Below are 17089 nucleotides of genomic sequence, written 5' to 3'. Positions count from 1 at the left end.
ATGTATGTGCTGCAGGACACGTCGCACTGATAAATAAAGCACACAGTTGAAGGGAATCTGCTCAATAGGAAGAATGCCAGTCCTGGTTACTCCTGCACACTGCTCTTTCATGCTCACATGTGCCCCTGTTGAATACGTTGTGGGCATCCCTGAATATACAAAAAAACAGGAATAAATAGCAATTCTCTCTTGTCATGTCAGAACAATCCAATGTGACTTATTGTCTGCAACTGGCACAGTTTGAAGCGAGTCTGAGTAGAACTGAGTAACCACCTTATTCGGGTTGAGAAGGCTTCTTCGCTCCGTTTTAAAGCGTTCTCCTTGTTCACCACTAGGGGGCAGTGTGGACAAGGGCAATGAGTCCCGGCTGAAATTCTCATCTGACCCCAGTGATGATGGCCTGCTGTGTGTATGTCAGAGCACATTGAAGCTCGACCAGGCCAAACCACAGGAGTTATTATAGCAGTACATTGTAATCCAAGAAACACCAGCTGTGAAAGTGTCATTACTTTTGGACCAAAAAGCATAGTGAGGATAAAATCAGGGGTCCACACAGACCCATATAACCATCTGGTGGCTTATGATATCACTGTGTGTGTGTGTGTGTGTGTGTGTGTATAATATACATATCAATTGAATTACTTAGGAAAGAAGGCTACACTGAAAATCAGCTTTGCAGATAACTTTTAACTTGTAGTTTTAAGCCTTGCTTGCAAGACTTTATTTTTTTTAATGAAATACAAATAAGTTTGATATTCAGGCAACTCTCCCAAAGTCTTGTTAAAAGCGCTCTAGAACAGTTTTGTGGGTAGAAAAACGTTTTTTGATGTATATGCAAAGGCTCCCTTCCTTTACTCAGCATCTTTTTATGGATTTATTTTGAGGCCTAAACTGTCCCCCCCCCCCCCCCCCCCAAGGTGAGGAACTCATCGACTCTGCTCTTCAGCACAGTGCTTACCAGGATATTTGGAGTGAAAAAGGGAAGGGATGAGCATTCCAAGAAAAACAGGTCTGGATTTATTTTTGTTTGTCAAATTTTGTTACATGTGGTATTTTATGTATTACTGGTACATATATCAGGAAACAAAGCCAAAGCACACAGGAGTATGAGTGGCTGGGGGTGCTGAGGCTCGTGAGTGAACAGGGCCGGTGGTGTTCACAGAAAAGCCACACATTTCTGATTAAAGAGGTTTTGGGGGGTGGGGCGGAATGGAGGAAGCGTCACAAACTAGGAATTAATAAGGGTGCAGAGGTACAGCACATTTAGCTGTATGGATGGAGGACAGTAGGGCATGGATTGAGGGTGGTTGGAACCCCCTTTCCTAGTACAGACTGGAAAGTTGGATATTTGAGTATTATCAGCGCACACCTTATTTGATACCTGTTTAGCAGTGAATTGACTGGAGATGTGTTGAAGTGTGGAATTCTCTCCCACAATTTCTGTCAGTAACCAACTACACTATCAGCTCCCCCTAATTACACCTGTGCTTTGACACTAAAGAGGCAGTGGTGAAGTAAAGTAGAAAGTGCAGGTTTAATAGACTTCCCGGTATGAGGCTAGGAGACCGGCGTGAGGCTATGAGGCTGGGAGACCAGCGTGAGGCTAGTTGACCAGCTTGAAGCTGTGAGGCTAGGAGACCGGCATGAGTCTTGAAGGCAAGGAGATGGTGTGTTACCTAGGTGCAGTATGCAATATGAAAAATATATTTACTACTTCAAATGTTTTTTTGTTTTATTTTCAGATATGGTCAATAATTCATGCAAGAAAGAGTTAGAATGACAATACGTTTTGGGTTTCTTTAACCTGCACATAAAGAATGGAAATGCAAGGCAGGGGAATTGCTCCAATAGCTGGAACCCCTGGAAACTGTGCTTGCTGAGAAGGTGCTAGGACTCAGTCATGTGACCAGGAGCTACCCAGTGCTGTGGTGGATTCGAGTACTGCCTCTAGGGGGCACTGCAGACCTGGGCTGGGAGAGAGGCAGCAGTGTGGTTGCCTGGGGTTTGTTTGGATCATCAATCACTGCCGTCCTGTATTTATTTACAGCAGATGTAAATGATACATACAGCTACCTGCTTTTAAACACGGTTTAAAGAACGCAGCCCTTTTATGAGACTGGCAAGTACTTTCGTTCTCAGTGTGAGGGAATTTTCTAGTGTTTTTTTTTTTTTCTTCTCTTGTTGCTTGATTGTAAATATTCAGAGAAAGCTGCCGTGTATCAATTTATATACTGTATATTCATTATCTGACCCTCCTGCTAATGCATTCAGGTCATATCTGCAGTAAGTTATTAATTCATTCACACCAGAGTCGACAGCAACTGTAAATGGCTTTCTGCTGCATGTGTTTGGTGTCTCTCTTATTAGACCCCTGTATGTTATGTGATCTTCTTTAAATAACACTTTGAAAAAATCAAGGCCCTTTTTAACAATGCTTGAGCCTAATGTTTACAGGCATCTGGTTTAACTCTAGCACAGCCACAGGCCTGTTTGGATTGATCCAGTTTCTAGCTTGTGTTTTTAGTTATTTGTGATAGTTGATGCATATCCTAGCCTGTGGAGTGGGCGTTATTGCAGCGGTCTGTACGCCAGTCACACCATAGAGTTTTGCATGTGCCCCGGAACCGCTAGATACTTGCAAAACTAGATTCATGCTGAAACTAGTGAAGGACAGTCTTTACCACAGACAACCTAGTGAGGGGATCAGAATCTGGAGTGTATGTCTTGAGACTCTGACAGTCTAAAGAACACATAATTGGAAAGTCTAAAGCTGTATTCTACAAAAGAAAGCTTGAACAAGCCCCTCCCGAGCAACAAAAACTGACCACATGGCTTCTCTGGCCAGGTGCTTTTATATCACATGACCAAATGAATTGCTTATCAGTAAAATAACCAACCCAGCCACTTCTCTCTTAACAGGACACCCACATTTGGCCTTCCCGTTCCCCAGTTTCCTATGTTGGCCAGAGGCTGGAACCATCACGTTCAAGTAGTTTGGTTTCCCATGTCCAGGGGATCCCTTCTCTTCTCCTCTCTGCAGCTCTCTCGTAACCTGAGCCCAGCGACGTGTGGGAGAGAGCAGAGTACGTGCAGCTCGGCACCTTTATATCCGTGCAGGGACTGTGTCGAAAGAGCCTCGAGACTGACCTTGAGAAGCGCTGATAACTTTCTCAAATGTGTGTGTTAGTGCTGAAGGAAGGGAACAGACTAAAGCAGTAATAGGTTTGTGTGTGTTAGTACTGAAGGAATGGACCTAAGCAGTGGTAGGTTTGTGTGTATTAGTACTGAAGGAATGGACCTAAGCAGTGGTAGGTTTGTGTGTATTAGTACTGAAGGAATGGACCTAAGCAGTGGTAGGTTTGTGGTAAAAGGTAAATGAATATGAATACAATAGCTGCCCCCTTTTGAATGGCCTCTTTCTATTTCTTTTAATTCAGTTGGGTTTTGTTACTTAGCACACAATGGCACCATCTGGTGGCCAGATGTTTTACAGTTGTGCGTTAAGTTACAGGGTTTTTGCATATCAGACAGTGCTGTTATTTGGCCAGTATAATCAGGATTTCTTTGACTAGAGTTTTTCTAAAGTGCATTCTTGAATTATCTGCATGTAGTTTCAATGGCATTGTCCCCCGCAAAGCTCCTAACCAATCAGACTGGATGATTTGTGTGCCCGTGCACTGAATTTTGTGGTGATTGCGTGACATTGACAGATGAGTACTGTGGATCAGGTTTCTACTTCTGGGCTCAAGCCTGATATAACATTTAGGTAGTGAAGGCTCTATGAACAATGATGCATGAGAATGTTGGTGATTTCAGAGAACATGGAAACAATGTCTCATGTACGGATATATTCCAGTGATGAACCATGTTTAGCATTGCGTAACTGAAGCATAATGTGCTATGTAAACACTGCACTAAAATAGCAATGTTTCAGTGTTACAGTCAGTTTAATGAACTGACCTGAAGAACTCCAGCAGCTTAATGAACGATTCCATCACCTCTCGACTGACTGAAGAACTCCAGCAGCTTAATGAACGATTCCATCACCTCTCGACTGACTGAAGAACTCCAGCTTAATGAACGATTCCATCACCTCTCGACTGACTGAAGAACTCCAGCTTAATGAACGATTCCATCACCTCTCGACTGACTGAAGAACTCCAGCTTAATGAACGATTCCATCACCTCTCGACTGACTGAAGAACTCCAGCTTAATGAACGATTCCATCACCTCTCGACTGACTGAAGAACTCCAGCAGCTTAATGAACGATTCCATCACCTCTCGACTGACTGAAGAACTCCAGCAGCTTAATGAACGATTCCATCACCTCTCGACTGACTGAAGAACTCCAGCAGCTTAATGAACGATTCCATCACCTCTCGACTGACTGAAGAACTCCAGCTTAATGAACGATTCCATCACCTCTCGACTGACTGAAGAACTCCAGCTTAATGAACGATTCCATCACCTCTCGACTGACTGAAGAACTCCAGCTTAATGAACGATTCCATCACCTCTCGACTGACTGAAGAACTCCAGCTTAATGAACGATTCCATCACCTCTCGACTGACTGAAGAACTCCAGCTTAATGAACGATTCCATCACCTCTCGACTGACTGAAGAACTCCAGCTTAATGAACGATTCCATCACCTCTCGACTGACTGAAGAACTCCAGCTTAATGAACGATTCCATCACCTCTCGACTGACTGAAGAACTCCAGCTTAATGAACGATTCCATCACCTCTCGACTGACTGAAGAACTCCAGCTTAATGAACGATTCCATCACCTCTCGACTGACTGAAGAACTCCAGCTTAATGAACGATTCCATCACCTCTCGACTGACTGAAGAACTCCAGCTTAATGAACGATTCCATCACCTCTCGACTGACTGAAGAACTCCAGCTTAATGAACGATTCCATCACCTCTCGACTGACTGAAGAACTCCAGCTTAATGAACGATTCCATCACCTCTCGACTGACTGAAGAACTCCAGCAGCTTAATGAACGATTCCATCACCTCTCGACTGACTGAAGAACTCCAGCAGCTTAATGAACGATTCCATCACCTCTCGACTGACTGAAGAACTCCAGCTTAATGAACGATTCCATCACCTCTCGACTGACTGAAGAACTCCAGCTTAATGAACGATTCCATCACCTCTCGACTGACTGAAGAACTCCAGCTTAATGAACGATTCCATCACCTCTCGACTGACTGAAGAACTCCAGCTTAATGAACGATTCCATCACCTCTCGACTGACTGAAGAACTCCAGCAGCTTAATGAACGATTCCATCACCTCTCGACTGACTGAAGAACTCCAGCTTAATGAACGATTCCATCACCTCTCGACTGACTGAAGAACTCCAGCTTAATGAACGATTCCATCACCTCTCGACTGACTGAAGAACTCCAGCTTAATGAACGATTCCATCACCTCTCGACTGACTGAAGAACTCCAGCAGCTTAATGAACGATTCCATCACCTCTCGACTGACTGAAGAACTCCAGCAGCTTAATGAACGATTCCATCACCTCTCGACTGACTGAAGAACTCCAGCTTAATGAACGATTCCATCACCTCTCGACTGACTGAAGAACTCCAGCAGCTTAATGAACGATTCCATCACCTCTCGACTGACTGAAGAACTCCAGCAGCTTAATGAACGATTCCATCACCTCTCGACTGACTGAAGAACTCCAGCTTAATGAACGATTCCATCACCTCTCGACTGACTGAAGAACTCCAGCTTAATGAACGATTCCATCACCTCTCGACTGACTGAAGAACTCCACTTAATGAACGATTCCATCACCTCTCGACTGACTGAAGAACTCCAGCTTAATGAACGATTCCATCACCTCTCGACTGACTGAAGAACTCCAGCTTAATGAACGATTCCATCACCTCTCGACTGACTGAAGAACTCCAGCTTAATGAACGATTCCATCACCTCTCGACTGACTGAAGAACTCCAGCAGCTTAATGAACGATTCCATCACCTCTCGACTGACTGAAGAACTCCAGCTTAATGAACGATTCCATCACCTCTCGACTGACTGAAGAACTCCAGCTTAATGAACGATTCCATCACCTCTCGACTGACTGAAGAACTCCAGCTTAATGAACGATTCCATCACCTCTCGACTGACTGAAGAACTCCACTTTCTACAGGAAGAACTAAAGAGCTAGGGCTTGTTTTATTTTAAACGGCTCTTTATCATTTATTTATTTATTTTTTTTTTGTAAATAAGACACTGGTTCATCCAAGACTCTGGTCATATGTAAATGCAAAAAAAAAAAAAAAAAAAAAAAAAACCTGTGTCAATGTTTAATAGTGAAAACACCGCTTTTCTACAGAAAATTTTACAGTGAGCTAGCGTTTTTTTATTTTTTATTTTACAAACAATATCTGTGTTCTTTTTGTTAGAAAACCAGTCATGTTTTTCTAGTGTACAACTTATCCAAATGAAACCATGAGGTAAAGTTAAAAGCCTAAGTGTACTGTTTAAAATTATTACTTCACGCCTCCCACAGAGATCACGTTTACGCCTCACGCAGTTCCGTGCCGCTTCTGGTTCATTGGGTCACAGGCAATAATTATGATTATTGATAATAAGTTTTCAACACAATAAATTGATTATTAACGCTGTAATGATAGGGGACAAACATGATCAACTGCAGACTGTATTGTTATCACAAAGCACTCCCCTAAAACCCCGAGAACACCTACTGTGTACGTGACTGTTTAAGAACCAGCAAATTATTGTGATTATCGATTGTTGTTCCAACCCTACGTAAAAGCACAGCAAAGTGTAATAAAGCACATTGAAAGCATATGTTGTAAAGTGTTGTAAAGAATGGCGAGACATGGCAAAGCATATTATTAAACATGGTAAACTGGTAAATGCATATTATAACCATGGGTAAGGTAAAACTGCACCAGTACTTTTATAGTGGTAGAGCTTAAAGGATAAACAGCGGCTGGCTTTTAATATATCTATGAGCTTCGTCATTCGCAAGCTCACAGTGGTGTTGGGTCCTCTGGTTAATTGTGAATCAGCTTTGGCTGGCCTGCTTTGTTGTGTGTGGTTTTTTTATCATTACATCTTCAAATAACACCTTGAAGATGTAATGGACTTTTTAACCATGCTTAAGCCTAATGCTTACAGGCATCTGGTTTAACTGTAGCACAGCCACAGGCTTGTTTGGATTGATCCAGTTTCTAGCTTGTGTTTTTAGTTATTTGTTATCCCTGCTGGGGGTGCCTGTCCCAGCCTGTGAGAGGGTTTATAGCAGAAGTCTGTGCGCCAGTCTTTAGCGCAGGTTGTTGATTTTCAGAATCTGGGCTGGAAACTCTTTTGCATCTAAGCAGCTGCTTATCCACCTTGTACTGAAGCTTCTTTAGCGCAGGTTGTTGATTTTCAGAATCTGGGCTGGAAACTCTTTTGCATCTAAGCAGCTGCTTATCCACCTTGTACTGAAGCTTCTTTAGCGCAGGTTGTTGATTTTCAGAATCTGGGCTGGAAACTCTTTTGCATCTAAGCAGCTGCTTATCCACCTTGTACTGAAGCTTCTTTAGCGCAGGTTGTTGATTTTCAGAATCTGGGCTGGAAACTCTTTTGCATCTAAGCAGCTGCTTATCCACCTTGTACTGAAGCTTCTTTAGCGCAGGTTGTTGATTTTCAGAATCTGGGCTGGAAACTCTTTTGCATCTAAGCAGCTGCTTATCCACCTTGTACTGAAGCTTGCAGAGGGCGTTCTTTAGCTGAAGCTCACCCTTTTGATGCTCACAGCACCGAGGAGCTCAGAAGTGCAGTGCGCAGGAACTGGATTTATAATGGCACACACAGCAGTGCTGTTAGTCTTGTTGTGTCTTCCTGCTCCCTGCTATTAATTAAAATGAGGCACTGTAACCATGTTCACACAGGCCCTATCCATAACTCAGCTCCTGTTTAAATACTATCCTGTAAGCTGGCCAGGTCAAATTCCATTTGACTTAAGGTATACTCTTATGAAACACACAATAAGTTAACTTTTTGATCTTTCCTGCTTTCCTGAGTCTCTTGATTGGCATTCTTTTTGCTTGGCAAACAATTACGTTCCACTAGGTTAGCATTTAAAATTAATTGCTGGTATGTTGCTGATTTAAAAAAAAAAAAAAAAATAATAATAATTTAAAACGACTGATCGTCTAGACAGTAACCCCTTGATGTCGATAGCAGTAAAATAAATGAGCCAACATTAAAAGTATGTGACTGTACAATACAACGCTCGTAGCCTCCTGTTTGTTAGTAAATAGAAGCCAATGTAGATGTAGGGTATGAACAGCTGCTTTTTTATCATCTAGACTATGGCAGCGCCCCCTGTAGGATTTCACTTTCTGATCAATATACTAGATGTCATGCTACAGGCCTGGCTGCCTGTATAATCACACTGAGTTATAGGGCATAGACTGTGGATTATAGCTTGTAAGCAAATAAGATTCCAGAAGAATGTAAACTATTTTTAAAACCATATGGGCATTGTTAAACTAAATACAAACACCCTGTGAAAGACAGTTGTCGTGAAAATGATGAATGTTTTAGAGTCTTTGGGAATGGAAATGATTGCAATCCTGACAGCCAAGCCCCTGGGGTACATGTTGAATGGATAAAACATTCAGCTTAATCCGTGTGTGTGTGTGTGTCTGATATGCAAACATTGGACTGGAGAAGACCTTTACCCTTTACCCTAGAACTAGATAGAGCCTGGCCATGGACTGTCGGTGTCAGGCATCCCTCCATTTCTTCTCTCCTTTAACTGCGAGTTCAGGCTTCCAGATTGAAGATATCTGTGGCTTCTTAACAGGTTCTTTTCACACCGACATGCCCTGTTCTGTCGTCCAGATCTCTGAAGCAGTAAAGCATGCGATACACCAGGGCCTTGTTTACTTCTCGTTTCTGTTCTGAAAGAGGTGCTTGTTTTTGACTGTTTAACCGTGACTTTGACTTGAGGACTTTCATCAGGGTCAGTCAAACGTGCATCAGCAAGAGTTCGTTGGGTCATTACACAGAAATTGTACTTGGTTACTGTGCCATTGTGGGATCAAAGCATAGTGTAGCAATCCACAGGCAGCAGGGAATTGAACTAAAAGCTTGTTTAAGATCTCTATATATAGCACTAGAAGGCAATTGTTCTTTAATAATAAAAATTCAGTACATTACAAGAACATTTTATCATGAAAATCTCTGAACACACTTGAATCCCCTCGCCGAATGAATCGTAAGGAATTCCACGAGGGTTTTTCAAACTGGTAGATGTTTCAGTGAGGTTAAAGCTTTTTTGAAATAAGCCTCCTGACCAGCTGATGTGAGCATCGTTGTCCCGTGCAGCCTGTTCTGCAGTGTTCTAGCTGTAGCTGAGCATATTAAAGCATGTGGGTTCGTTGTCATGTCATGACAGTTGTGTATTTAGAGCCCAGAAGGTCTCCCGTGGTGGGCTGATGTTCAGCAGTTGACAATTTGTTTTTCTTCATGAGAAGTTAATTGAAATGTGCTCTGTGCACTAAAAGCTCCCTTTCCCAGATCATTATTAAATGTCAGAGACTGAGTAAATCATCCTTATCATCTTGTTATCTTCTCCCCGCAAGGTATTTCGCTTCCAGCAAGCACTGTGCAGGTCAAAGCTCTCTGTAATTTAGAGGCTATTAAAATGATTGATGCCACTGCTTTCAGTTTTAAACCCCAGACTCCTTACTCTCTGTGAGAGGCATGGAAAGTGATCCCGCTCAGGAATCTAGCTGGAAAGCGGACACAGTTCTAAGGAATTGCTTCACTGGTTTCCTCAAGGTCAGGGTTAGGGAAAGCTTTGCTGCTGTGTGGATACCTCTGAAGACTTCAGTCTAGCCCTACGGAACTACTATTTAAAAAAAACAGAACCCTAGACTGTAAATACTGAGGAGCTAGGAATACTAACAGAAACAAAAATCCAATGACAAATGTTTCGACTAGATCTACTTTTCAGTGTCTTCAAAAGAGGTTGAAAAATGAAGACATTGAAAGAAAGACTTGTTGTGGAAACCTTTGGCATTTGTATTTCAGTTTATTTTAAATAGTATTTCTAAATTCTGTGTTCTTTAATAGTGTTTATTAGTTGTGGGTGAGGAGCTAGGAGCTCACAGAGACTGTATTGATTAAAAGCCAGTGTGTTGCCTATTTATGAGCACTGACTAAAACACGCCAAGCTAACTCTTGGAACCCTTTGACTCAGCGAGAGCCAGCGATTGCCTTGTGGTGTTCGGTTTCAGTCTCACACAGAGCCCATCCAGCTCTGGAGGAGCTGTGACCCCACAGCTGATCTCATGCAGGGACGAATGCCTTGACCTCCAGGCCGGTTTGACCCAGATGTTCTAGTAAAGAACTAAATAAAACCAATCAAATGAAGAACTCACAAAGACTCACAAATCTACAGTCCCTTCCACATGAAGCATTGTATACAGATTAAAAAGGGGTGTGTGTGCGTGCCCTGGCTTCTATCGATGGCCACAGTTGTTTTTAGTTCTGCTAACTTAAAAGGCTGAAGACTCTGTGCTTCAAACCGTTCATTAACCCTTGTATTTTCCAGCATACCCCACATAATGAACGCAGTCTCCCTTGTACATCAGCAAATGTATGAGAATAAAACTGCAACCATTTCTAAGAAAAGCATTCTTTTAAAACCTGCAGTATATACAGACTAGCCACCTTTTAATCTTTTCAGAGAGGCAGAGGCCTGTGGCTGTGCAAATATTCTTGCTTGTTAAATCTGTCCACTAGGTTATTTCTGCAGTGGTAGAAAGTAATAGAATTAATGACCATCTTATCAGTAACCCCAGTGTTGTGTTGTTGTTGATTATGGTCTTGATTCTTAAACAGTCACGTGCACAGTAGGTGTTCTCAGGGTTTTGGGGGAGCGCGTTGTGATTAACAATACAATCTGCAGTTGATCATGTTTGTCCCCTACCATTATAGGGTTAATAATCAATAATTGCAGTCATTTTTTTGCAGCATAATTTTATCGTGTTGAAAACTTATTATCGATAATTATAATTATCGTCCGTGACCCAATGGAGCAGGAAGCGGCACTAAACTGTGTGACCTGTGTGAGCGTGAGCGTGACCTGTGTGAGCGTGACCTGTGTGAGGCGTGGGTGTGACCTGTGTGAGCACTGTGGGAGGCATGAGCGTGACCTGTGCGAGCACCGCGGGAGGCGGGAGCGTGACCTGTGCGAGCACCGCGGGAGGCGGGAGCGTGACCTGTGCGAGCACCGCGGGAGGCGGGAGCGTGACCTGTGCGAGCACCGCGGGAGGCGGGAGCGTGACCTGTGCGAGCACCGCGGGAGGCGGGAGCGTGACCTGTGCGAGCACCGCGGGAGGCGGGAGCGTGACCTGTGCGAGCACCGCGGGAGGCGGGAGCGTGACCTGTGCGAGCACCGCGGGAGGCGGGAGCGTGACCTGTGCGAGCACCGCGGGAGGCGGGAGCGTGACCTGTGTGAGCACTGCGGGAGAAGTGAAGTGAAGTACTGATTTTAAACAATACACTTAGGGTTTACCTCATGGTTTGATTTGGATAAGTTGTACACTGGCAAAACATGACTGGTTTTCTAACATAAAAACACAGATATAGTTTGTAAAATAAAAAAAAAAATGCCAGCTTACTGTAAAATTACTGTAGAAAAGTTGAACTTTTCACTATTAAACATTTTGACAGAGGATTTTTTTTTGTACGTACACAATGTAATTGCAAAAAGAAAACAAAAAAGACACACCCATGTGGCACACATGTAATATAGCATAAACAATGAGTTGCATCTTTATTTCAAACCGCAGTGAAGACATGAGTACTATACTGCAGCCTGTGCACCGCATGGGGAAACATAAGCAAGTGCTCAGCATGCCCAAATCTGTTACCATGGCGTTGCCATTTTTAAAAAAAGGATAGTTGCATAAACAGAACAGTTAACTTTTAATGGGAGGCATGGGCAGTTTATTTTATTAAACTGTTTGCATACAAGCAGCCATGTGCAAAACTCAGTATGTAATAGTATACAACACTATATACAGACACACACACAAAAAAACCTAGTTTGATTCTCTTAATGGCAGATTCACCACACAAGTAAAGAAAACAAATGCTTCCAGGTAACCATAGCAATTTTGTTTCTTTATATTAATTCATTTGGTGGCACTTGTTTTATGAAAGTAAACATTCTTGAATTAACAAATGTTTAAATAAGAAAAATATATATTGTTTTATATTAAAACTACATAATTTATTAATATACAAATTACAATAGGTGTGCATTTATGCTTGCGTTTGTCCTGGGCACCCACCAGAAATTTAAACTTGCTGCATATGCTGTCTAGTTTGTTTTTTTCTTCTAAACTCAGTGACTTCGAGTATACATTTGATAAAATTACAGTCATGTTTTATATTGTATTTATTTCGGCTAATAATCACAATTTATCGTGATGGTTTACAGACGATAATCGATCGCAGAAAAGGTCATGATCATCCAACCCTGGAAGGCATATACAACCTTCCAAGCTTGTGCACATAAAGACTTTCGTTCCAGTATCACCAATGCACCGGTGCTCCTTGTGCCCAGGCCTGCTGGTCTCCAGCTCGTCTGTCAGTCGGATCTTCAGCCGTTATTGAGAGTATTAGTCTAGGATGCATGGAGGAATCTGCAGTCTTCTATTTATACACACAGGGCTTCTAGCCAGAGGTTCTAGAGCTCCTAGTGATTTAGCTTAGTTACTGATAGCTCCTGGTCTTTAATTATGCAGTGATAGTGGGCGATGGTAAGGTTCTAAGCTAGAATTTTATTTTTGTAAGTTTGTTTCTACTGTACTTTGTGGTTTCCTAAAAAAAAAAAAGTAAATTAGAAAACCTTTTACAGTTAATAATAGCCACAGAAAACAAAGCAGTGTTCTTAATGAATGTTTTATTAGCCCGTAAAGCCTTGACATTTGGGATGTGGTTAAGCGGCTGCAGCCAGCGTCTGTGTGTGGGGGTGCTCTCAATACGCTGATGCAGTGCAAAACAAGTGGAGCTACACAATGATGGGGGAAGAGGAGGAGACCGTGCTGTAGGCAGTCAACTATACTGGCACAGCGTGATGGACTGTATGCCATGGCAAGTAATACTGCTGAGGAGAAGTGTCTGGCAACCTTGAGCTGAGGGAACACAAAGCCACTTTTTCAGAAACAATGGCTTGAAATCTGGTTCTGAGACAACTTTGCTGTGTCAAACCCCAAGTCTCCCCTGCTGTGATGCAGTGGCCTGAAACCTAGTCTCCTGAAACCCAGTTCCAAGTCACAAAAGGCCTTTGTGTTCCCTCTGCTTTAGATGTTAAAAGTTGATAAGTTCTGAACACTGACAACAAAGAGAAACTGATTGAAATAGCAGTGGGCAGAACTTGGCATGAGTTTTGCTGAAGATGTTAGAAATGTATCGACCTAAAGATGATCTTGGCGTGAGTTTTGCTGAAGGTGTTGTTAATGTATCGACCTAAAGAGGATTTCAGGCGGTTTTTAAAAAAAAAAAAAAACACACTCGGTTTCACTACACAATTCATTTAAAAGCTTGTTGATAAGAGAGTTCAGCTTTACTAGGTAGCAAGTTACAGGGTGTTATTTTGATGATGTATTTGTGCTTTCAAGTTAAACTGTATTCCAGTGTACGGTACTAGCAGGACTCCTGCCCCTCGTTTAAAGAAAGATTTGTTGTTTGTAGCTAGCACCATGGCAACTGACGTCAGTTATGTTTATTAATACACATCTCAACTTAAGATATCATGATGATCATTTGGCTTTCCAAACATTAAGAATAAACTAAAACATAAATGTATCCAGTTATTAAAATATTTACACAGGCAAATCCCACTGGGACATAACTATGTACAGGAGAGACAGGAATGAGGTCACATTATTGGAACAAGAATTACTGTCTGTATGAAACGAATGAGCACAAACAACATACGTGTTTATCTAGCCATAGTAATTACATTTATATTGTCAGTTGATACTGTGGTTTAAAATAAATATGCATTGGGCACACATTTTCAAATACTCTGTGATTATCTGCAGGTTGTGAGATATTCATACAAGGGCTCAGTATACTGGTATAATAGTATTCATACTATACTATAGTGTGTTTATGGTATACTGGAGATGCACGTAATGCAGTGTTGGTGGTGTGTGTGCGTGATAGGGCAGTGTTGGTGGTGTGTGTGCGTGATAGGGCAGTGTTGGTGGTGTGTGTGCGTGATAGGGCAGTGTTGGTGGTGTGTGTGCGTGATAGGGCAGTGTTGGTGGTGTGTGTGCGTGATAGGGCAGTGTTGGTGGTGTGTGTGCGTGATAGGCTAGTCTGCAGCTGGTATCTCCCTGGCTGGCTTCGAGTGTCAGTGTCCGGATGGATTTTGTAGTTTAAAAGAGTATGTTAAATTGCATGTATACTCTCTCCCTCAGTTACTGTATATCATGTCTTTTAAGTGTTCAGTTACACACACACATATATATATATATATATATATATAATATATATATATATATATATATATATATATATATATATATATATATATATATATATATATATTTTGTGATGGAGTGTACATTCCAGAACAGTATTGGTCAGCTGGGAGGCCGTGGCTGTAAGGAATGTACACTCCATCTGCCTAAAGGTTGTACGGTTAGGTTCAAAGGATACTAAAATAATGTGAAGACAACATAAACAAACTGGTCAGTAAACAAACTAGGAAATAAGGTCATGGGTTTTAAGACCATGGGGAACAGGCTGTTGTCAAGAGTAATTACACTGTATAACAAAAAAAAAATAATAATTTTGTTCCTGGGTAGTAAGTGTTATTTCTTACTAAAGTAATACAAAGATGACTACAAAAGATTTAGAAACGAGTAGTTTTTCGAGATTTACAATTTATACTGTAAATACTACTTTAGTATAAATGCATGTTAATTTGGATTCATATGTTGTTTTTTTCTGACTTTATGTGAACGAAAAGACACACATTTGCCCATTTTCCCATTGGAAATAGTGATATTTTGAAATATCAGTGTCCTGGTCACAAAAGCAAAGTTTGTGGGGAATAATAGACATTTTCTATACTTTTGATGCATAAGCAATTAGGAAATAACACTTACTACCCAGGAACAAAAATTGTGTTACATAGTGTTATCAATTGGTCTTAATCAGGTAATTGCTTGATTGCCCAGCAGTTAAACGGGTTAAGCTGAGATGGTCGCAGAGACGAAACGGTGAGAGAACGGGGAACGGTAAAAGGAGACTTTGTTTTGAGGGTAAGCAGAATTAGCCTGCCCCTGCTTAGTTTGGAGAGGGAAAACATAAATGTTTAGTTTAGGACCCGAAAACGGGGTAGGTTTTGTTTATTTTTTTATTGTTGTTTTGTTTTCAAATAAAACCACGCTCTGGCGTGTTTCACTGCAAGAACGGCTTTTGTTTCAATTTATTCAAATATTCTACACAACATAACATCTTTAACCTGGTGAACGACAGTGAAGTCTTCACATATGGTACCAGAAGTGGGGCTTGCATAAAGACCCAGAGAAATGGAAGAGATTCTAGAGAGAGTCCTGCAGGCTACCGCCGCACAGCAACAAGCCACAGCTGTTCTGCAGGAAAATAACCGAATCATGGCAGAACAAGCCGCCAGGACTGGCGCACCATGTTTCAACAGTTGGAAGCCTACCTGCTGGCGTTTGAGAGGACAGCTCAGCGAGAGACCTGGCTGGTCGGACAGTGGGCAGGTATCGTTGCCCCCTTCCTCAGTGGAGAAGCACAAAAAGCCTACTTTGACCTCGAACCAAAGGACGCCGACGATTACAAGGTTTTAAAAGGAGAGATTCTGGCAAGAGCGGGTGTAACCCCCGCTGTAAGAGCGCAAAGATTTCATGGCTAGGGGTATGAGGAAGGGAAAGCTCCCCGGTCACAACTGTTTGACCTGATTCACCTGTCAAGGAGGTTGTTAAAACCTGAGGTGAACAATTCGGCACGAGTTGTTGAACTGTTGGTCCTGGATCGTTTTTTACGGAAACTACCACCCCATTTGAGGAGGTGGGTGGCCCAAGGTGATCCACAATCTGCGGAGGAATGAATTACTTTGGTCGAACGTCATAGGGCCGCATTGGATATTGTTCGGCCCGTCTCACCCACATCGTCCCGAAGGATCTGGCGACCACTGAACCCGAAGCCCCATTCGGAGCAAAGTTCCGGTAAGACTGAGTTTGGGTCAGGGGACGCTGAAGAGCGGTCTGGAACCGTGAAGGGACCTTGGGCTGGGGAAAGAAAACGAATTGATGATGTAAAAAGATTTAGTATAAACGAGGTTCAATGTTATGAATGTCATGGTTGGGGACATATAGCCCGCTCCTGTCCTCATAGGGAAAAAGTAGAGCAAATGGAGTGTCAGATGGTTAACACAGTGAATAATTTGTTTACAGTTACTGATAGCGCTGGGGAATACCTAATCCCGATTAGAAATAGAGGGTAAAAATACGTTGGCCTTGTTGGATTCAGGTTGTGGCCAAAGCTTAGTCTCAGCTGGGCTGGTTAAACACTGTAAGATGTTAGATAACTCTGAAGTAAGGATTGTGTGCATACACGGAGATGTTAAGTCCTATCCCACTGCTCTAGTAGGGGTTAAATCCGGGTCACAAGAGGTGAAACTTAAAATGGGGGTGGTGGCCAGATTACCATACCCAGTGATTATGGGACACGACTATGGTGAATTTGACAAACTAATTCAAGAGAGGGAGGTGTTGGTTTTTAATGAGGAGCAACCAGCGCCCTCTTCTGCAGAGTCTGATGCAATGTCTGAGCTGTTTCCCTTTGACCAGGATGTATGTGGGGATCCAGGTAAAACTCGTAAATCACATAGTCAAAAACGGAGAGGTCAGGCCAAACTACAGAGACTTCCCAGGGGAAAGTGGACTGGGAAAAGTACTGACCGATCTCGGAGACCAGACAGAGGTACTGAGAGTGTAGAAGTTCCCCAAGATCTAGAACTGTGTCAAAGTAGG

At 42.3% G+C, this 17089-nt stretch overlaps 1 protein-coding gene across 2 annotated transcripts in view; it reads left to right on the top strand.

Annotated features, from left to right (window-relative positions):
* LOC121316672 (thyroid adenoma-associated protein-like) overlaps positions 1 to 17089 on the top strand; it is a 154171-nt gene that overhangs the window by 45274 nt on the left and 91808 nt on the right. For both annotated transcript variants that reach the window (XM_041251718.1, XM_041251719.1), the window contains exon 26: positions 918 to 1009. In XM_041251718.1, the coding sequence (XP_041107652.1) occupies positions 918 to 1009 (92 nt within the window). The remainder of the gene's footprint in view (positions 1 to 917; positions 1010 to 17089) is intronic.

This window comes from Polyodon spathula, chromosome 6 (genome assembly GCF_017654505.1).
Source record: "Polyodon spathula isolate WHYD16114869_AA chromosome 6, ASM1765450v1, whole genome shotgun sequence".
Lineage (NCBI taxonomy): Eukaryota > Metazoa > Chordata > Actinopteri > Acipenseriformes > Polyodontidae > Polyodon > Polyodon spathula.
Note: the sequence above shows the minus strand (reverse complement) of the source record. Positions and strands in the feature narration are given on the sequence as shown.